A 23,894-nucleotide genomic window follows, 5' to 3' on the forward strand; every position below is an offset into this window, starting at 1 on the left:
GACTCAGATGTAAAAGTCTGGAGCACTGAATTAAACACTGAGGATACCGAAGAATCTGATGGCACTCATCTACTTGCATGGACATGACCACCAGAAACAGAGGTGGTCTTCAGTATTGAGTCCTTCTTGGCAGAGGGATGACTTTTAAGAGAAGTCTTAGACATCTTCATGATACCAGAAGCACTTGGAGCCTCAACAGCATTCTTCTTGGTGCCTGAGGTATCTGGTGAAAGATGTCTTTGAGAAGGATTTAATACACCTGCTCCTTGTCAATACCATCATCTTAGAAAGCAAAGCTTTCAGTACTGCAGACACGGAGGCAGGTTCCTCAGCCCTGGATCTTTCGGTGACTGGGATCTCAAGGTGGCCAAGTTAGCATAAGTCTTCTCCCTTGCCTGGGGATCCTGCATACCTCAGAAAATACAAGTCCGAAATGACCCTGCAAGTTGGGAAAACACAAGCAAAAGAGAAAGACAAAAACCCTAAAACAAACTATGTATAAAACTAAGTATATAACAACACTAAGGCAGTTAATAGAAGCAGGCATATGCAGCACTCCATCTTAAACCAAAGGTAGCTGAGCAGGAACTGAGGGCAGTTCGCCTGTGTAGCCCTATATATCTTTGGTACGGGACAGGAGTATGCATAGAGCGCATAAAGGCCAAATGGACACTGCTACCAAAAGTCTCTGATCAAAGGTGCAGGAGTGCTTGAAATGGAGCACCCATAGAGATACTGCTTGAAGAAAAAACTTTCCATTACAGACTTAACAACATGATGAAGACATCTAGTTTCTCAAACATACACATACAATTTCTGCCTCTCCTACAATTAATTCCTCCCCCCAACCACAATCTTGTAAACGACTGGGACTGTTTATTCTGCATGATAGGCCTGAACTGTCGTATTTTGTTCCCTGAAACCAAGCTAGTATGCATCTATCCTGGTGTATCTGGAGGAAAGCCAGCAGACCCAAGGTAGAGAAGAGGGGTAGGCAGGTATCATTGAGGACTTTCATATCCTCATTTTCGGGTAACACAAATAGGTACAAGGCACAATATATAATTTTCCCAGTCTGTTTTGCTATGTTGGCATTGATTTTTCTGATTTAGGCTCTACTATTTTGTTAAACATGACAGATTATTTTCTCTGAGAACACAGAAGACCATCTAAACATTAACCTAGGAATATTGGTGACAGTATGTCTTGGTGTCAAGAGTCAGATTAGCTTCCTTGTTGATTTTAACCACGACTCGGCAGTGTCTGTTCTCTCTTGACATCACAACGGTTGAGACACAAGAGAAAAACACTTCTGCTTTGATTAAGCACCAATCCAGAATTCCATTTCCATGTGGAATCAATCCACAGAAGTATCCTAATTCTTGATGTGAAATATGAGCATTTACTGGCATATATGCTTGCCTATGAGTTCTTGGGTCTAAGTGGGCTTGTTTAGCTCTGGACAATTAGGACTCAGGTCACATTTTTGTTTTATTTATTTATTTTTTAAGGAAGAATGCATGAACTTTGCACATGCCCAACTTGTTCATACACTGCTCCACGATGACTTAGCAAGCCAAACTGGCGAAATAATAAATAATAAAATGAGACGTTATGTTATTTTGATCTAAAAACAGGTATTCCATTAAAGTTGCCTGTGGTTTCAAAACGTATTTATTCATGAAACATATTTGATCAAATACTTATACCTACAGTTGGTCAAAGAATATTTGCTGAATGTAAAATTCATTGAATTTTACCTTCATAAAGAATTCACAAAGCAGCCTCTTATTTGCAATTCTATTCAATACTCAAAATTACTTGAAGACTATCTGAAGTGAAGTACTGGAAGTCTTTGGAGGATTCCAATATTCTGGCTGGTGTAATGTATGTATTCTAAGTTAAATATACACATTTAATGAATTATAAAGACCTATTTCGAAGTCTGTGAATTTAAATACTAAAACCTAGGATAGGATATTCATGTTTCCCCCCCAGTATTCAACTAACTACGTATATACTCCATAAATACAATGCTTAACCTTAAAAACTACATCAACTGATGCAGCCTTTCAAGGATACGGACGACTCCAAACGGCGTCTCAAAATCCCTAAATAAATTTTTTAAAAACCTAATTTTTTCAGTGTTCTGGGAGGAATACTCCTTTATATACTCCCATAACTAGAAAATTATTAATTATAGGTGGATACAAAGACATGTGTGACCATTATTTAACAAACAACATACTGTGCTCCACAAAGAAGTGTGATAATTACATACAATGTATGTACGTCACTAGTTTTACTCTACTATCAGCCTTTAGGTATATTCCATTTCTTCTGGACAGAGAATAAAGGCTGAATAGTTCCTAAGGAAAGGTTAATGCTTTCTTCAAGGGAATAATTTTTTCTTTTATCAGATATTATAATACCTGCCTCTTGCAAGATAAGAAAAGAAGGGGTATTAAAAACTTGAAAATATCCTCACCATTTGCATGACAGTTTCAGGACTTCTATCTTCCTGTTCAGCTAATGCTTTAGTGATTGCTCGTACAGAATCTTCTTTCAAATGCTTTGAGAGATCAGTTCTTGATGGCTGCTCTAAATACTCTGGCTCTCCTGCTTGAACTTAGTGACAAAAAATGTAATATAAGCAATTCCATATTCTTAACATAGCTAAGTCTATCTGCGTTATTTGGATTAACAAGTAAGTGCTAAAGAAACTTGCACAAAAATGCAAGTTATGTCAAATAATTCACACAAATCTGCTTTAGATCTGTGTTCAAAATTAGTCCCATCATTTCTAGTTTAAGAAAGCACTGAAAGAGCTTAGTGAATAGTTTTAGGATTAGAAACATTTAAAACCACATTTAACATATTTGAATTGCCTGCAACACCTGCTCAGGCAGAACACAGTACCCATGTTGAGCCTGGGGCTGTGCATGAGTGTAAAGTTCTTCCTGAATCTTCTTGTGGGTGCGTGGCCTAAAATTTCTAACAGTTTAAATCTGAAAGATTTATATTGCAAAATAAACATACATTACAATCAATACATTTTACTTTTCAAAGAATTAAGACAACACAAATTCCTTTCCATTTAAATGTAGAATCTTCACTACAAAAAATAAAACAGACTTGCTTATTGCTTTCAGTTAGTAAAACAAAAAAAGATAAACATCTACTTGTAAATTTCAAGAGAAATTAAATATTTTGTATCACTAATACAAAGAACAAAAACTAGGCTGTTCCAAGTAATTGAAAATCAAGATATTTAGAAGATGAAATCACTCTTTGGAGTAAAATAAAATGCAGTTTAACATTATCAATACACCAATTTTCTAGATATATTTGGCCAAACTATGATCTGTGTGTCCATCACTACAAAATGAACAACATACAATCTTTAATGATCCAAGGGTGACAAGAATGCATGAATGACAGTCTCCCACTATCCAAGCTTGTCCAGGCATCTTAAGTATTACATTGTAGAACCACCAAAGCTAGAAATGGACATAGCCTATTAACCCTACTTAGTCTCTTTCTTTATGTCAGTGCGGGACTGTCAGTACAATTAGTTCACCAATTGTCTATTCAGGTCAGCTAAATCCCAAGCAGTGGAATTTCCACCACTATTCTTTGGAGTCCACCACACCATTCCTAACATTCTCAGTATTTTCCTGGTAATCAGCCTAAAGTTTTCCTATTTCTTAATTTAATTCCATTACTATATTACAGTAATATACCACACAAAATTTCTCCCTCTCCTTATAGCTAAATTCTGCTCTCACATTATTGTAAATCTAGAGTATCTGAGTACCAGGAAAATTTAGAGAGAGGAGAAAGGGAAAATACCCTGGAAATACCAATTTCTTAAAATAAAAGGCCAACGGAAGCTACTAGCTACTCGGTACTTTTGAAAAATCAGGCCACATTTCCAATTTTTAAGAATGTTTTCAGCTGAGGTGGTACTGGAACTTCATAAGGATATCAAATTACTCAACATTAATAAGACCATCCAGTAGGCATTTTTTTAATTTTTAATTTTAATGAGAAAAGAAACCCCCCGAACAGAAACCAATGCCTATTTAAAAACCAAATAAACTTCTAATGTGGTTATTTTATAGAATTCACTGTTGAAAACAATTCAAATGTGACGAAAACTAGTTCAGTATCTTCAAAGATATGATAGTTTACAGCTGGCATTAATGTATACACATGCAAAGTTTTATTTTTGTCCCCCCCCAACATAAAAAATGTATGCAGACCAACCTGGAGCAGAGGAGGGTGCTGGCATCCTGGGTGTCTGAGTTGCTAACAACTTTTCCTGTTGTACTTTCTGAGCAAGTTCTGCATCCCATTCTTCTAGTTCTTTTTCAAAACGCTTATTGTCTTCCTTGACATAGTCCTTTAAATCAGGAGGCAAAGTGTCCACTCCAAGCAGCATCTGACCAGTTTCCTTATTAAACTCTTCTGTAAAACCAAATAGTTTATATGTTTCACAGAATAATGAAAGGCAACAGGAATACATGTGGATGAAAGGCATTCAGAATGAGCATTCTTGAAAGCATACAATATACCAGTGAAATTTCAAAAGTTGTCTCACATTTATGAATACATCTCAGTTTATCATTTGTCATACGCAGGAAGTTTACTCACCCAGAGGTGGACTTCATGAAGCATTTTGCTTCTGCAATTTAAGTCTTGCACTTGGGCACCACAAGCTCATTACCACATAGAACGCCAAACCTTTGGGGCTGTGTGCACTTTATGAATCAAAATGTTCACAGCAAAAGTACATAAGAGATTGTGGTCAAATTGCTTTCCATTCCACATGGTCTTAGTTACACTTAGAACTTTTAGATTGGCAGAGCCACACCTTGAGGCCAATGAAGCCTGTGGTGGCAGGCCCCTTATGAATCTGGGGATCTGGAAATGTCGAGACTAATCTTAGTAATAATTTCAAACTAAGTGAGATTTCTAACTTTTTACTGTATGAAGATAGCCTTAACAATGTAAACTAATATAAACCTATTACTAGGCTTTGAAACTTGTCACTAAGTTGTAATCAAAAGATCCAAGTTCTTCATGATATTTTCATTCTACACAATGCGGTTTTGCAGATCCATGTAATCCTTAACAAATAGTCCTTTGATTTCTGGAACCAATTCACTAATGTGTGGGTGTGAAGAGAACAGTGAAGGCCCCAACTGCCATAGCACTATAGGCATAAGAAACTCTCCCCTTGGTCTGTCAGATGAGCAGTCAACCTCTGACTGTTCAGCAGTCTATATAATCTATGGCCACAAGAGGGAACAGTGAAGGAGAATATATATTTTCTTTTAAAACATTTTTGAACTACGATTTAAACTACAAATTAGTTATAAAAAAAGAGGATTGATGAACACATGGTCCATCACCACAACTTATTCATAATATGGTTAAAAATACACTTATCTATCATGGTCAGACAAGGACTGCTTTTTGTCATGTATCTTTGCAGTGAACAATTGTATTCTTGTGGGAGCATATGCATATCCTCCCTAGTTATTGCTTTCTGGTTGGACATGATTTAATGCAACAAGGGATATGTTCCGAAGGAGTGTTATCTGAAGAGAGAAATTTCAAACTATGCAAGTTTTTCTAATTGGGACTGGCCAACTGGGGCCAGATTAGGTAATCTAAACTACAGATAAACTGGAAAATGCAATGCTGCAGTGCCATCTAACGGTTGTTTCTGGTCCTGGAGTCCTGGTTGTTCAGTAAATGTAGAGAGCCAGTTAAGGCAGGGTTGAATAAACAGGTTTTTACTGTATTCCTTTGTTTTGTTTTTCACAAGGAAGAACTCAAAATGTAAGTTAACTATGAAATGCTCATTTCAATAATTTGCAACAGGCTTTTTTTTTTTTTTTAAACACTCCATGAAAAAAGTACACTAAGTGGATGAAGGCAAGAAAAATAGTGCTGAGAAGATGTAAAAGTGACCTATTCTATAACTTTTAACATTTAACTTTTTTGGTTTTACTCTCTGGTGTTGTGATAAACCTGTGCCCTCACCATGACTTCATTTGGCAAACATTTTATTTTGCTATTTTAATAATTCTGAAGCATTACGTACTGTGACGTTATGATGTTTAATACTCAAAAGATGCGTAGTATTTTGCCATTTAGAAAACTATAAACATACCTATGAGCATAATTAAACATTTCACTTTCTACTCATTTGTTTAAACACTAAAGATTGACATTACTCCACACAATAACCCCATCTTTGGGCTATAACTTGGGCAGCGCTTTATCTAAACACCTACAATATTCTTTAGCTGATCTACTATTAAGCAATGTTCACTTGTAAAATTGTATAAAAGCAGGATATCATTGCTGCATTTGTACTCAACTCTACAGGAATGCAGGGATTTTGGGGGGGGGGCGGGGGAAGTTGAATACAAAGAAAACTAAGCAACTATAAATGCATATGTAACATTTTAGTCAACAATAGGAATTAAAATAATCATAACTATTACTTTGCATGTAAATAAAGTATTATATAAAAGTTTAAATTTCAAGCTCTTAAATTTTGCTATATTAGCCATAGTTCAGATACAACTTTTAGATAATGTTTTCACCGCTGAGCTCAGAGAGCTGATAAGCGACAAACAAACAACAAAGCAACAGAACCACTCAGGAAGTCAACACCTTGAGCACAACTTCCACATACTGTATTTCATGCTGAAAATATACCCCAGACATTACCTTGTATCAAGAACTGTTCCTTATCATTGATATACATTAAACAGTATGCACTGGCATTCCTGTAACCACCGAAAGAATCACGTTCCAACTCCTCCCAAGTTGACTTTGTCACAGAAATATCATTGTATTTCATCCATCTCCTCTGGTGGTGGTCATAAATGTATGCCCAGTAGTGCCCTGCATTAGCTTGGCCTTCATGAACTAGTACAGCATGTAACCGATAAGGAACCTAAACAGAAAGAAAACAATTTAAATGTTGTTGCCATTACAGGAGGAGGAGATTATTTACTGTACCTGGAGGTTCTTCGAGATGTGTGATCCCTATCTGGATTCCAGACATGGGTGTGCATAGGCGCCAAGCACTGGTGCCAGAACTGTTCACAGTAGTGTCCGTTGATCTACATGTACATCATACATTGGCTGGCTGGTGCGTCCAAGTCTTTAAGAGGCTATGCGGGTAAACGCCAGTCCCTCTTACCAGTAAGCAATTAGCTTACTCCAATCCACAATGCAGGGGATGGAGGGCAGGTATGGTAATCCAAATAGGGACCACACATCTAGAACCACCTCCAGTTACCATAAGTAATCTCCTCCTCTTCTTCAAGTGGGAGAGTAGCGAACAGTGCTCGGAATATTGATCTGGACACTTAAAAAATCAGACAAAGTAACATGAGTTATAAGGTGGCTACAATTTTATTTGCCTAACTAACAATTTCTGAGTGGTGGTTCACCCAGGTATAGTCACTACAAACTACTCAAAAGCAATCTCTTCCTTAGAGCGTGTTCTTTTTCATTCTTCAGTGTGCAGTACAGACACACAGACCGTTTAGGTCAGCTCCATCCCAGAATGAATACTACTCATCATGCCAACATCACAATGATTCTTCTACCACTGTCATGTTCAAGTACCATGTCTGGAACATCAAGCAATCAGCCACAAACTATGAATTCAACCTTCCTTTTCTCAATTCTGAAAGTAACAAACTTCAAACTCTAGGTTACATACTGTTAAAAAGCTTAACCCCCGCCCCCCAACACAGCCAAGCCACGTTTCCTGGTTTAAACAAGTCTTTCTAAAGCATAAATACAAGAGTGCATCAGCAGAGATAAATAATAAGTCAAATAATATACTGAGTTTAGGTTCTGATTGTCTGATCATGTTGACTGCATCACTAACAAATTACATAAATGAATGGTTTCCTCATATAATAATTGGTGCATTCAATGCACCAGTTATTGTCATCTCTGAGTAAATATTTAAGAGAACAGAGGATATCTGCCTGTCAAAGATGGCCAGTTTGTGTCAACCATTTGAGTACTTAAAGACTATACTTATTTAATACATTAATAAGCCATTTGTAGATAGGCATCTAAGCATCTTATAATATAACAAAACACTAAAATTAGAAGAAAAAAACCAGCCAGGTAAAACATACAGTCAACCTGTACCAAAACATCTGGTAAAATATATAAAATCACTTAAAGTTTTCACTGGATTCTACCATCTCCTAATTAACACAAAACGGTAAAGAAAAAAGGTAAGTCTTCATCTTGGCAGTTTGCACATCTGTTTTTATTCCCCCAAACCACACGCTCTCACTTCCTGGATTCATCCCAACCCTTTGAGTGTACTCTTCTGCTCCAGCCTTCGATGCACAGAACTGACTTCCTGTTATATGTCAGGTGCCCCCCCCATTAAGCATCCAACTCTTCAAGCAATCCCTCCTCTCTTATCAGTACTATATTCTAAATGTCATTAAATATTATCCCATGTCTTTCCTTTGAGCGTGTCTGTCTTGCTTTACTTGACTTGTTAACTCTTTGGGACAGGGAATGCATTAGACCTAAGTTTGTAAAGGGCCATGTAAATTAATAGTAACGTATTGATGGTTTAATAAAAATCAGTAATATTTCAGTCAGTTCATTTCTGTGTACATCAGAAAGTTGAACACTTCCATCTTAAAGTACATCTTGAGAGTACCAATAGACCTATCATAATTAGGAGCATATAAGAAAACAGCTGCATTATTGTGTTCAGTCAGTGAAGAAACTGTTAGCTAGAGAGAAGCAAAGGCCAGGTGGAGGGGTCCTCCCCTCATTTTGAGATAACAGAAGAGGGACTTCATACCAATGTCTAGGCCAGACCATGCCAACATGTATACATTCTTGTACTTTCCTCAGAGCATGAACTTTAGCTCCTAATCAATGAAAATACTGATACAAAGATTTGTAGCAGATGTGGAGACAAGTTAAGTTTTTACCAGTCACCACCACACATCGACCTCTGCTCACAATGATGCCTTATTGGATTATAGGGTCTACCTAGCCTTCAGTGGCTGTAAATAACCAAAAAACCTGTGAGTAAGGCCAAGGGGGTCTCCAAGAAATCTGCCTTGGTTTTCAAGATCAGTAGAATGCAAAAATCAAATAAGTTAGCAGTGAGAGTCTAAACACCTTAGGGACATAGGATGCTAGCTAGTGACCATCTTCTGGCAACACCAATGGCAAAATTTGAAGACTTTTTGCAGTAGAGATAAGTGTTAAAGACCATAAGAGTAGAGAAGGAAGAATGATCCACTTTACCTTAAAAGACCTTTACAAAAAAGATAAAGGTGTTTTTCTTAAAAAAAGTTCAAGGGAAAAAATATCAATTCTATAAAAACAGCATTAAATATTACTATTATCCTTAATACAAGAAGAGATTTCTTAGAAGGACTGAGGATGTTAATGAGTGGTTTTTTAATCTAAGGTAAGCAGTATGACAAAAACAAAATAAAGAGGAAGAGATCCAAATGCTATTTATATAGCAATCCAGAGTGTTAATAAGCTGGTCTGATATTAAAAATGTAAGCTATCTTTCAGGTTTATTACTATTAAGATTTAAAGCCTAGAGTGAAGATCTGCGTAGGAGAATGTCTGCTGGATTCTCGTTGCACACATCTTGAAAGCTATATTATTGCAGCAGGGGACTTCAAGTTTAATATTTGTTACTGTCGTGATAAAAAAAATAAGATCACTTTTGACAATAACTAGGGATATTGGAATGCCCCATATATTCCAGGTTGCCATTCTCAAAACAATACAACTTAAGCATTACGAACACCAGAGTTACGAACTGACCAGTCAACCACACACCTCATTTGGAACGAAGTACACAGATAGCACAAGAGACCCAAGAAAAAGCAAATACAGTAAATTAATCTTCAAAAAAAATTAAAAAAATAAACGGGAAGATTTGACAAGATTAAAAAAGATTTCAGAAGGTAAGGAAACTTTCTGTGCTTGTTTCATTTAAATTAAGATGGTTAAAAGTAGCATTTTTCTTCTTCAGAGTAAAGTTTCAAAGCTGTATTAAAATCAGCGTTCAGTTGTAAACTTTTGAAAGAACCGTGTTTTTGTTCAGTTATGAACATTTTAAAGTTACAAATAACCTCCATCCCCAAGATTCTGAGGTTCTACTGTTTATCAGTTTCTTTGAGCTATGAGGCTATGCAAACTCCCTGAAACTACAAGTCTGCTTCACAATTAGCCAGTAGGAAAAGCAGAAGGGGAGCAAAGGTTGCACCTGTCCCTGAGACAGGAACATTGCCCTCTGTAAAACTCCTTAGTGCTGACAACCTCAGCTGAAAGAATCTTGGCAGTCCTCCGAAATGAGTGTCCTGGATGGGTAACACTGTTCAAATACAACTGAGTTACCAAACCACGTTAGAAGCATTGGGTTAAACTTCACTCTCTCTCTCTTTCTCTCTGGCAAACTAACTGCCAGAACTGTTTAGTCTGATCAAGGAATGTTAATTGCAGCCTTCCATAGAGAGAGAGATGTTTAGTGCTAGCAAGTGAATTCTGTACCAGTAGCTGTATCTCACATTAAACCATTACATTATATCAAGAAGCAATTAATGGTAACACAGCAACACACAAAGTATGTAATTAGCATTAAACTTCCATGCGGTGACTACTAACGTACGTAACAAGAGCGAGGCATCCACAGGAAGGGAAACTTCAAAAATTGTGTTAAGCGCCCCCCCCGCCCCACACACAATCATTCTCTTGTTTCCTCCCTGCATCAAACCGAGGTAACAAAGCAGGAGGATCAGAGGCAGCTGTGCAGCCAGTGGCGGGAGAGAAGAGGCGCTTTCCCCTTCAAAGTGCCGCTTCTCTCTGGCTGGCTTTGAAGGGGAAAGTGCCGCTTCTCCTCCTGAGTCCTCTGGTCCGTGCTTGCACAGCCGCATTCAGGCCAGGGTCCCAGGGGCCCCTTGTTGAACACTACCCATATTATATACATACACACACATACACACTATTAATATATATATACACACACACACACATATACACACATACACACACATATACAAAACACACAAACATTATCTCCCCATATGTCTTTAAGGGTTGAATTTCAGTCATTTATCCTGCGGAATGCTTAACCCTTTCTGGTCATGTGTCTCAACTGTACTTTGAGGTGCATCAGTAATCACTCATGTATCATAGCAAAGGCTACCAGGAGTACTTGATACAAGAATTCTCAAAGGACTGCATTAGATACAATGAACTGAGATACCCCTAGCACTACACACCCTGTAATGTAAGTATAATTGATGTTTATGAAGCCTGGAATTCTGGGCATAATCCAGGATTCTGTAACACAATATGGGGGAGTATGAGGTGGATTCCCCAAAGGTGGGGAAGCTAACTAGAAAACTCTGCTAAAAACTTGTAAAACTATTAGAAACTTACTAACAAAAAAATATATATACACAATGGCAATAAGGGAAACTGAACAATTTACAGATTGAAGAAACTGAAGGAAAGCTTTGGACACTGGAGGTTCTGACCCAGGCTAAGCGACTGTAAAAAAGAACTGGAGAGGCAGTCAGTGCACTCTGCCCTTCATAACTTCGGCTGAAAGTTGAGGAAGGCAAGGGCACATGTGTGGACTTATGGACAATGCGTGCAAGAATTCTGGGTGCACACAGCTCATGAACATGCACAGTGGAACATGCACACAGGGAGCAGCAGTCGAAGAACAACAAGAGTTTTGGAAAAGATATAAAGTCCTCCTGCTTCTGGGTATTAGCCAACCTCTTATTGGGGGTTAGGGTTAGAAGGAAATTTGCCCTTGAGGCAGGCTATTACTGTTGGGTTTCTTACACCTTTCTCTGAAGCAGCTAGCATTGGTTATACTACAAGACAGCATATTGGACTTAAACAACTGGGTTTGATCCAGCATGGCAATTCCTAGACACACAACTCTATGCTTACATCTCATCTTGTAACCAGTCTTCAGAACGGTTCCACAGCATCCTTTCTGCACCTTGGCTGCTGCCCTCAACCAACCAACCACAAGAGGGCTTCCGTAAGACTAGCAGAAGGATGCTCATGCAGCATCCCCCATCACCTATAGCCTCTTTGCGTAAATTGGATCAAACAAATTTTCATCTCTTCCTTGTTGCGACAAAAGAAATGGACAGATAATTCTTCAGTTGTAGACCTTGTCCCTCCTTTTCCTTTACCTTTAATTTTGCCTGTAAGCTCTTTGGGGCCTGGAGGCATTGTCTTATGTCTGTAACTTGCCATGCCCACTAACACGTACCAACATTACTAATCAAAATCACGCACCCCCCTCCCCAACAAAAAAACCCCACCCACCACATGGAAAGAGGATTACGTGGATAAGAGACTATTGAAGGGACAACTACTATATATCCTGATAACTTAATATTGCTGATCACAGTACAAACCATATCACTTAACAAGCTGTCCTCCCCAAGAAAATGGTTTAGCATGATAGCAAAAAGACTGACTGATGCTTAATCAGGACAGAATTAAAATAATTGTCGCTTAATATGGATTCATTTAGGTAGGTCCAAATAGTTAAGGAGTGTTTAACCCAGTGTTAAATAGAAGTGAAATTGAGTCGTATCGTAGAAGTTTCAAAGTAAAATGAATAAGAAATGAAGATGAAATATAAACAGGAAATATGTTTCCTGTATTTTTATTCAAATATTTTTTCCTCTTTTTAAAATGGGCTTGTGTCTTAATTGGAAGTATCTCACTCAACAGCCTAAATAGCATCTCCTGTGCAATGCTAAAATTACAGTACTGCATTCACATCAACGCAGCTGCATAGAATCAGGTATTCTGGGTTTTGCCACAGATTTGTAGCACAACTTTGGTTAAGTAACCTCATTTCTATTGCCTGACTTTCCTTAAAATAGGTATGACAGTATAATTATTTGACTTGGTGGTGCATAATTAAGGTCTACAGAACTCTCTGATCTTCTGATCAAGGATCTCAACACATTCTATACTGTTTAATTTTTAATCAACTAAGAATTAAAGAAACATCTTTCATTCCAAAGATTAAAATGATCTATTTTAAAATGATCACCTTACTTACCTGGACCATTGATTTGTCAGAGTACATCAATTCAATTGTCCGATGTATTCTAGATATGCTTTCCTGTAAGTCTAAAGGAATAAGGAAAAAAAAAAAGTCACGTCCTTCTGCGCCACCACTATGAGTTATCTATATGCTTCTACAATATGCTACATCTTCACTCTTTTCAATTGGAAGGCTCAAATAAGGATAAACAGTCCTAATCTTATTTAAAAATTGATGTTAACCACTCACATGCCAGACACTGAAGTTTCTCAGGCCTGAATGTAAATGCCACAATCCCAGGGACAATGCAGCCTGCTTCCCACAAGATACCAGGCATGCTCTATGGGCAAGAAAATGGCTCTACTTTGTTCCTGTCCTCGTCTGAACAATTAGTGCCCTTCCTTATGCCCCACACCAAGGGAGCAGTCCACGCACTTTCCCGAACAAAGGCTCTGCAACTGTAAGTAGCTTTTGCAAAGAAACTCACTGCACTCTCCCAAAAGAGCCCAGGTTGTGCACCCACAAAAGGACCAGTCACAATCTGGCGTAACTCCTTAAACTGCCCATCACACTGACAGCTACAGGACAAGGATAGAAAAATCTACCAGTACAAGTACCATTTCTCTTCCCCTCCCCCACCTCCATATCTCACAGCAATGCCTGCATAGGGTACAAGCCCAACTCCAGTGTGAAAAGGCAAACTTTGAGGCTAGAGGTGAATGCTTTACCATCTGAGACAGACTGACATTTTTGTTAGTACTAGATTTTTTTCCTTCAGCTGTCTGTTGAAGACAAATATAAATCCAGTAAGAATTGTGAAAATTACTGAAGTCAAACACACTGATTTTCTTCCTCCAGAACCGAAACATTTTCAGTCACTCTTTTCAAAAGCAGTAGTCATCCCTACTTTTTCACAGTACCTCTAGTGTCATTTTCTACTTCAGTCCTCCAACGATGTAAACAGCCCTCTAACACTGAAAGCTCTTCTTCCGTTATGTGTCTTGGTGCTGGATGCATTGGCAGGTCTGGAGGAATTCGGGACTGTGTGAATGGTTTGTGTATTACTGATCTTTGTACAGGTGATGTGCTAGGTATCTCTGATGATGAAGGCCCCTGTTGCTCTGTTGTGCTGTATTTATTTAAAATATGAAATGAGATTTCAAACTTCCTATACACAAGCTATAAACTACAGAAATTTACTTCACAAACACTTGGAGCTGAAATATAAACCAACCAATCCCTGATCATTTTTGTTTTTTAATCTGAGCAGTTTTAAACACTTTAAAGGTAACAGTTATCAAGTTAAAGCAACACAGTACAGAGAGAGTATATTAAATACAAAATGAGTCACCATGTGACTTCTCATATCTTCACAGTATGCCATGTGGCAACCACAATGACAAAAGAGACAATCACAATTAAACCTTTCAAGCCAGAGTTTACTTTATCAAAACTGATCAGAATGTCTGCATAGTATTATAAAATTGCATAATTTATCAAAGTGGTTCAAAGCATGTGCTGCTCATCTCAAAGAGGAAACACTATATATATGGTTTCATCAAGGCAATTTTTTCCTAATGCAAGTTAATACCACAAATTTTAAATTTAAAATACTGGTTTCCTTATACTTTGTCCACAGTAGACTTTTTCCTTCAGATTTCCACCATTGTTAAGCTAGTATTAATCCAACAGAGCTAGCAACAATGGGAGCTCCAGTGAGCACAAGCTACTGGCATTTTAGAGCTCCTCTGAGAAGGGTAAACATCTGCATTAACGCAGCCACTATTTACTCCTAGAAGAATTCTGCACCACTGCACACATGAAGAATTCATATTCCTTGCAGATTCTCCCTCCTCCCCCTCTAACAACACACTTTGCCAGGGAGATGCTGCAATTATACCTTTCACCCAGCAAGGGCTGCTGTGGTACCAGAAGAGAAGGCAGCCAGCTCAGGGCCTGAGCAGGCACCTGCAGAGGGGGAGGGCTGCTTTCTTCACAGCACCCTGCCCATGGGGCCAGGTGAGGAGATATAAGATATGGGAGGATGGACAGAACAGGGCAAACAGGGTTGCTGGGGATCAGACTGGGGTTCAGAAGGGCTAGTGAGGGGGAACAGACTGGGGAAAGGGCACAGGAGCTAGTGGGGTGATAGCATTGAGCCAGGGGCTCAATGGCCGTGGGAGTGAGGGCCACATAAGGATAGGATGAGAGAGGGGTGGCTGAATGGGAGTGCAGGGACACATGGGGATGTGCCTGACTGAATGAGAGAAGCCAGGGGTCAGCCAGGGTCTGCCTGGGGGGAGCTTCCCAACTTTCTAACAATCCCTCCTATACAAAAAAACCCTAAAAACTGTTCCACACTTCTCCCACCCATATCCAACCACCCTCCAGATTCACTCCCAGGCCCTTGTCTAGCCATTATTTCCCTCTCCCTCAGCTCCTCTGTTACCCCTGACTCCACCAAGGCTTTGCACTGCTTCTGAGAGGGGTGACAAATACAGTTCGGTATTGTAGTTTAAATGAATGATTACTCTAAGTTCTGTATTAATATACCTAGTAAGTAATCCATGTCAAAGAACATTTCTTGAATCTTTTTTGTTGTGTGTATTGTAATAGATATATGTGCTGACAGGTATTTTGAAATAAATTACCATTATATTGTGCTATTTTGAAAAGTAAGATATGCAAAATAATGTAGAATTTTAAAATGTTGTGCACAGAATTTTGAGGCATAGACTTCCACCAGGAGTAACTATTACTATCCCCAATGGTGGGAAATAAAAAAAAAAATCAAGTTTATACACAGCCCCAGAGACCACTTTTGCCCTTGTGCCTTCCCATTTTGGAGTCAGCTAAAAAACTTATGCCCAGTTTCCAGATTTGTACATATGACAGAGCCCAAATTTGTTAACCTCCTGAGGCAAATCCCAAGTAAACAGATAAGTGTTTTGCTGTGAAGGTTATCTGAGATTGACTGGCATATATTGTCATGTGGAGAACATACAGAATACTTATAGTTGACGTTATGCTAATCTACTTTGTGTTTTTAATGTTTTAACATAGGCCTAAAAGTCACAAAAATCACATCTTACAGCACAATTTTAAACAGCAAGGCACTTTTTGTAGCGTAATTCAGGCAAACAGCATTCGCTTGCTGGAGTCTGTCACCTGTTTTATTAATAGGAAGTTTCTATATTCATGATGATCACAGCAATACTAGCAAAGCACTTCAGCACTTTTAAAAAGAAAACTTTTCATCCATTTACTTCAGCAGGGATACTCACAAGTTATGCAAGTCTTCAGTTGCTTTGCTGGATTGGGACCTACTGTCCCAATGAATCAGTTGGTATGAAAGCACCGATTCATTGTCACAGTGTTGTGTTCGATCCTAATGTACAAATCTCTCAACTACATTTACTTCAATGGGGTGGAAATAAGGGCAGAATTTGACCTCTGTCAGCATGGTATTTCAACACTTACGTAAAACATAAAAGAGCAAAAATTTTGCGAATGATTTTAACATGGTCAAACAGCAACTGAAGTAGTGAAGCACAAGAAGAGCAGATAGTGTATGATTGAGATTTAGAAATGCAGATCATTGCTGGATTAAAGCAACACTTGGAGCCATTCAACACAGGCATGTGTAAAATTCTGGGATTCTGATAACATTTTTCCAATGATGTATAATTTATACACTTATAAAATCTTGTATTCACTTTAGAATTGCAATTGTCACTCTCATTAAACTATTTATAATGATTCCGCTTTTAGGAAAGTTTCAGCTTTACAACTACAATCAGACATTATACTAACAGAGAACAGATGAGCTCATAGTGATACAATTTTGTGGCAGTAAGATAAATTTTTCTCAGAGCTAATTCACAATACACAGCAATATGGCTTCTGGTTTTGGTTTAAAATTGACACATCTCCACCAAAACAAAATTAGACAATAGTTTTTATAAATACATAACAAATAATCCATATATAGATAGCATTTTTGTATTACTGAAAAATATTCATGATGAGGAGGAGCAAATCCTAGAACTTCCCATGTTAGTCAGGAGCTCACTTTTACTATTATTGGACAAAAAAGTATTTTAAAAAACCAAAACACACACTCATCTCTGCCTCCTCCTAGTCCTTCCTCATAGAATATCAGGGTTGGAAGGGACCTCAAGAGGTCATCTAGTCCAGCCCCCTGCTCAAAGCAGGACCAATCCCCAGACAGATTTTTGCCCCAGATCCCTAAGTGGCCACCTCAAGGATTGAACTCTCAACCCTGAGTTTAGCAGGCCAATGCTCAAACCACTGAGCTATCCCTCACCTCAGACAAACTTCATTCCTTAAAAGTGATCCATAATTTGCCTAAAAATAAACACCTAAAACCAGAAACGCTAAACACAGAACACACAAAAATGAGATCTCGTTTTTACCTTGGAATGGTCTGTGCTGTTACAGTACCACTAGGGGGAGCACTAGCATCAATATCATCAATCGGAGAAGTGCAGACAGGTTTACTTGATGCAAACTCCAATGCATACTGTAGGACATCTACCAGGGGGAATCGTTTAGGACCAGAACCATAGCTTAAATATCTGTTAACCACAGAAATGTATAAATATCCTGACACTCATACAAAATGGAATTTTTGGCAGACTACAATTAAGTAAAATAAACCTGTCATCATAAATTCCATGCATTTTTTTGCTTAAATAAACATTCCATAGAAGTTGCAAGTGGAATGGAAAAAAGGTCTAAGAGAAACTTCAGAACACTTAATATAAAAGACAATGAACTATTCTCTTCTGTATAGCCTACAATTCAAATATCACTTGCCCTTATGTTTGGAAAAATCATCTATAGTACCGTTCTAATCTCTGCTGTAACACTGTGAGATACTCTTTAAGTCTCTTGATCTCCTCTCGTTTAATTCTTGTAATTTCTCTGTTTTTGTGCATGTATCTGTGAAAACAAAATGGTAGACAAGGAGTCACCCGGCTGCATTTCAATACTGACACTGAACTCTATTAAACTGTCATACACATTCACTATCAACAACTAAGTTTGAGTCATTAAAATCATTTTTCTTCCACTTACGATGCATTAAAAAAACGTATAACAGAAGAGACTAATTATAAGGCCATGTCTACACCATGGGCACAACAGCGTAGCTTCACTGTTGTTACTACACTGCTACAGCACCATAGTGTAGACACTTCCTACACGATCAGAAGGGTTTTTTTCCATTGATGTAGTTAATTTACCTCTTTCAGCAATGGTAACATTACAATGGGCTTAAATTGCAGCAAGGGAGGTTTAGGTTGGACAGTAGGAAAAACTTCTGAACCGTCAGGGTGGTTAAGCACCGGAATAAATTGCCTAGGGAGCTTGTGGAATCTCCATCATTGGAGATATTTAAGAGCGGGTTAGACAAACGCCTGTCAGGAATGGTCTAGATCAGTGGTGGGCAAACTGCAGCCCATCAGGGTAATCTGCTTGCAGGCCACAAGACAGCGTTTACATTGACTGTCCGCAGGCACGGCCGCCCGCAGCTCCCAGCAGCCATGGTTTGCCATTCCTGGCCAATGGGAGCTGCAGGAAGCAGCAGCCAGTGGACAGTTAATGTAAACACTGTCTTGTGGCCTGCCAGCGGATTACCCTGACGGGCCACAGGTTGCCCACCACTGGTCTAGATAATTAGTCCTTCCATGAGTGCAGGGGACTGGACTAGATGACCTCTTGAGCTCCCTTCCAGTTCTATGATTATCATGAGTTAACCCATCGTAAGAAGAACTGGCAGTTTAACCAATTCCATGTGATTTAATCTGTAAACACACTTTAAGATTCTGCTGAATACACTGTAACGTACCTGTCCAGATATAAAATCGGAGGAAATTCTAATTTGTTGTGGATCTTCTCTGGCCTTCCCAAAGCCTGATTAAACTCAAATCTTGAGAGCTCAAAAGTTAAGACAGGAGGAAGTTCAGTGAACCAATGCTGAACAAAACAAACAAAAGAAGCACACAGTAAATTATTTTCAACCATACTGCAATTGTTTGGTCATAGGGTTACAATAACGCTTCCAACACTGTAGGTAAATAAAATGATTCTGACAATGGATCAGTGTCAACTTCGTATGGCTCCCCTACCTTTCATCTTTAGTTTAAGTAAGACTGACTGTTTCTATTCAAACTTCAGATCATTAGAGCCCAATTGTTACCAACAGGTTTACCTTGTGTGTTCAACCCAGGTAATCAAGAGTTCTCAATATCTTTCACACCCCAGCAGTTTAGTACAGAATTAAAACCTGGCAGAAAGTCGGTCACTTTGAGAGTAGATATGGATCACCAGCGTTTGTAACTACAGACATTTAGTTACCTTGCAGGCTCTTATGGCTGTCAAGTTTTGTTTCCTTACATCACCAATTGGGACAAATGGCAACCTGAGGTTTCTTTCTGAAGTGGTATATCCTTTGTTAAAGCAGTGAGAAATTCAACTTTCTGCAATAATTTCCAACACCTTAAAGATTTGCTCGCTATTTCCAAAACAAAATTACCGGTATATTCATTTTTATGATTTAATATCTTCCATAGGAAATATGACTAATGTACATCTGATGTCATCTCAGATTGGTAATAGTGCAGCAATATTTTTCTTTGCTCGACTTATATATTTTCTTTCTGTTTGTACCACTGTCAACAATTCTTTATAATATGCTACGTGACTGTTTTTGCTTCTGCCTTCATGTAGAAATAGAAGCCAGGTTTAAATACAGTGTCTTAACTTTACAACATGTAAAGATGGACAATCTAGAACAGCACATGGTAATTCTCTGTTTTCTACAATTTGCCAACATTCATATAGCAAATTCCAAAAACCACTGAACCCTGCAATTTATAACTAACAGATTATAATTAACTGCTCCATTTCAATTGTGTGTACAGGCGCATGTGCGTGTAAACACAATTTTGATGGGGTAGTGTCCAGTGTTCACAACACACAAAAAACCACTTACTTTCATTTAAAAGTTGTGCTTCATACTGCACTGAGATACTTGAGTGAAGTCTTTGTTTATGTGTTTGCTTCAGGAAAGGTGTTACCCTACAGCCTTATCATAAAAAAACTGAATTTATGCTGAGATTGTATTGTGCAGGTGACCATAATAAAACAAATGGAAAATGTCATATGAAAAGAAAGCAGCACGAATGTGGGATCTGTAGGCAAAGGTAAAACAAACAGCAGTTGACAGTAAAAGCAATTAGTGCAGAAGAGAAATTTTAAAACTTTTGTCAGTACTAGCAAATTGGAAATTACAGCTACAAATTGGAGGATGCTCTTATTATGCTTTGTAATTAAAAGCTAATGTATATTTTGACATCACTGTAACGGAAGTAACATTTTGTTACTGTAACATATTTACATGAAAGGTAGGAATACATCTGAACTAAGGAGACAACACAATCCTTTTAGGAAAGATTTCACATTCTTGAGATAGGTGTGATAGGATAGTGAAAATACATAAACTGAGAGAATCTAGCTTAATCATTATGGGAGGATGCGAAAAAAGAATCATCTCATCCCCTTCTACTTTTGCATACATATTGTATATTTACATCCTAATTTATTCAAATAAAAATTTCTAAATAATCCAGCCCACCCCAAATAATGGAGTGTTGACTTTTTATTATTATTATTATTATTATTATTAATAAAAATCATAGGTCAGAGTTAAGTTCTATTAACATATTGCAAACAGGCTAGTCCCAGACTAGATAGATATGCAGTCACTACGTAGCGTGTGAGACTTTTCTGAAGGGGATAAGTTGTCAGAAGAAAAAAATGACAATTATACCTGGCAAAATCCACATTTCTGTAATTGTACTATGAACAACATTGTGTCATCTGTATGTTAAATTCAGACTAATATTGTTACCTGCAAAATGCCAGCTCATTAGGTTATACATGAGCTTAAAATCTGCAGAAGCAAATAGTAAGGCACCCAAATTCACTGTCTAAATAGTAAGAAGGAACCCAGCACAGCTTAGCCTGTGTGCGCTCTCTATGACACAGTAGTTCAATATATAAATGAGGATTGAGTCAACTGTGACAGGGAGGGGTTATGCAAATGAGCACTGTTACAGCCTGTGCCACCTTCACCACTGTAATTGTCTAACTTGGCAACTGTGTTCAGGCAAAAGGAGGGCAGCTCATGCAAAAAATGGTCATGTGACCCTCAATACCCTCTCAGAAAGAATAAGGTGGACCCATAACTTAGCAGTGGAACATCTCCAGTCACACTGAAGACACAATGCTCACTCAGGGCTGCACGATGTAAGCAGACTCAGCAGTTTTTTTCCCATCAGCATACACTTCTCCAGAGCCCAATGCTGAATTGACTCCTTTTATTTGATATGTCGGGTGAGGAGTAGCCATCTGCACCCCTCACACACACACACACACACACACACACACACACACACACACACACACAGCATACTACATAGGAACGATTTAGGATAGGCTTACACCACTACAGCAACAGCCGGCATGATCACCAGCACAGTGCTGTGTGGGGATCTGCACTCTTGGTTAATAATCTTGCTCTTTATTTACATCATCATAAAGAGGCACTATTAGCCCCTACAGGAACCAAACATTTAACTCACCTCCTGACCAGACTTTCCAGAATTCTCTGAATGTAAAGATTCAATCTCCCCTTCAATCATGGCAGCTTCTAGGCACTCATGCAGATCTTTAAAGCCATTAACCTGGAGTGGGTACTGGCCAAACATTTCTGTGTTTTCAAATTTCTTACCTTGGCAGGAGAGAGGTATTAACAATTAAGGTTTTATGCATAAACATTTATCATTTAAGCTTCTAGTCAGTCATGTGGAATAGGAGAATTAAAAACATATGGCTGGAAGGAACCTTGAGAGGTCATCAAGTCCAGCCTCCTGTGCTGAGGAAGGACCAAGTAAACCTAGACCCTCCCTGACAGGTGTTTGCCTAACTTGTTAAAAACCTCCTAAGACGAGGAGTCCACACTCTCCGTTGAAGGACTATTCCAGAGCTTAACCCCCCTTAGAGTTAGAAAGTTTTTCCTAATACCTCACCTAAATCTCCATTGCTGCAGGGTAAGCCCATTACTTTTTTTGTCTTCCCTTCTGTAAACATGGAGAACAACTGATCACCAACCTCTTTATTTAAAAAATGGTATCAGATATTCCTTCAGTCCTCTTTTCAGAAAACTAAACAAGCCCAGCTTTTTAAATCTTTCTTCACAGGTCAGATTTTCTAAACCTATCATCATTTTTGTTGCTCCCCTCTGGACTCCCCCCAAATTGTCCACATTGTTTCTAAAGTTTGGCACCCAGAACTAGAGAATGCTGAGACCTTGCCAGCACTGAGGAGAGCAGCACAATTACCTCCCGCATCTTACATATGGTATTTCTGTTAATATACACAGAATTATATTAGTCTTTTCTGCAGCTGCACATTGCTGACTCATATTCAACTTGTGATCTGCTATAACCCCCAGATACTTTTCAGCAGCACTACTGCCTAGCCAGTTATTCTTCAATTTGCAGTTCCGCATTTGATTTCTCTTTCCTAAGTGAAGTACTTGGCACTTCTCTACTGAATTTCATCTTGCTGACTGCAGACCAACTGTCAAATTATTCGAGGTAATTTTGAGTTCTAATCTTGTCCTCCAAAGTGCCTGCAACCCCTCCCAGCTTGATGTCATTTGCAAACAGTGCATCCCTGTATTCACACCCCAACACACCACTGTGATAGTCTTTGTATAGCATATGTCCTGTAAACTATCATTTGAAAACTAATAGCTTGCTGGTCAATAATATTGTGCTGAAACATGTGTAGCAACATAATATGTAAAGTTATGAACATAATGAAGTTATTACTGAAATGTGTTTACCAGACATGTCTGCGGACTGGGTAAACAAGTTTCTTGAAGACAAAAGACATGCTGACGCATCTAGCCAAGGGTCATCAAAGTTGACTGGCAATAACTGGTCAAGTGGCCATTCTTTGGCAGAGAAGGGGAGCAGAAATAGATTGATTTTCATTTTAACAAACACCACAGAACCTCTTTCACCATAAGATCCCAAGTCTCCATCCTCATAGCTTGAAGGAACTTCATCTAGGGGTAACCCTCATGAAAACGCATTTCAGAAGTTGACAGAACTATAAAAGGGAGAGGCAAAAACACCCTAAGTATCCTATCTCTATCTCACTATTTCATGTGAGAAGACAGAAAAAACAAACAGCCTTTGGATTCTGGGAGGGGTTCTTACCTGTTGCAGGAAACACTTGGTAAGAATGTCACCTTGAACACTCTATAGTTTGTTGAATTTTAGTTACTATTAAGTGTTTTATCTTTATTTCTCTTGCAACCATTTCTGACTTTAATACCTTATACTTGTACCCACTTAATTTCTCTCTTTGTAGTTAAATAAACTTGTTTTATTCTTTAAAAATCAAAGCTAATTCTGTTTTGTTTTTAAAACTGAATTGTCTGGTAATTCCAACCAAAGTAGTAAACTGTTGTACACAGACCTCTTACAGGGGCAACGGACCTCTAAAAACTGGAGAGGGCTGGATACTGGAGAACTCATATTTGGGGTGGGAGGGGAGGTATCTGGAATCGGGGGTGTGTTGGGAATCACCCTGCAAATGGTAATCAAGGCTAGTGGAAGACTGTGTGACAGAAGTCACTGGCAGGCTGCAGCTATAT

At 38.5% G+C, this 23,894-nt stretch overlaps 1 protein-coding gene across 3 annotated transcripts in view; it reads right to left on the reverse strand.

The window, feature by feature from the left end:
• The window catches only part of LOC115659575 (ubiquitin carboxyl-terminal hydrolase 25), a 144,238-nt gene that overhangs the window by 27,197 nt on the left and 93,147 nt on the right, over positions 1-23,894 (reverse strand). For all 3 annotated transcript variants that reach the window (XM_030579940.1, XM_030579931.1, XM_030579922.1), the window contains exons 10-18: positions 21,808-21,956; positions 19,011-19,138; positions 18,008-18,103; positions 17,575-17,736; positions 14,059-14,267; positions 13,154-13,224; positions 6,751-6,979; positions 4,270-4,470; positions 2,489-2,628 (exon numbers count right to left, since the gene is read on the reverse strand). In XM_030579940.1, coding sequence (XP_030435800.1) covers positions 2,489-2,628; positions 4,270-4,470; positions 6,751-6,979; positions 13,154-13,224; positions 14,059-14,267; positions 17,575-17,736; positions 18,008-18,103; positions 19,011-19,138; positions 21,808-21,956 — 1,385 coding nt within the window. The remainder of the gene's footprint in view (positions 1-2,488; positions 2,629-4,269; positions 4,471-6,750; positions 6,980-13,153; positions 13,225-14,058; positions 14,268-17,574; positions 17,737-18,007; positions 18,104-19,010; positions 19,139-21,807; positions 21,957-23,894) is intronic.

The sequence above is a fragment of the Gopherus evgoodei genome, chromosome 1 (genome assembly GCF_007399415.2).
Source record: "Gopherus evgoodei ecotype Sinaloan lineage chromosome 1, rGopEvg1_v1.p, whole genome shotgun sequence".
Classification (NCBI taxonomy): domain Eukaryota; kingdom Metazoa; phylum Chordata; order Testudines; family Testudinidae; genus Gopherus; species Gopherus evgoodei.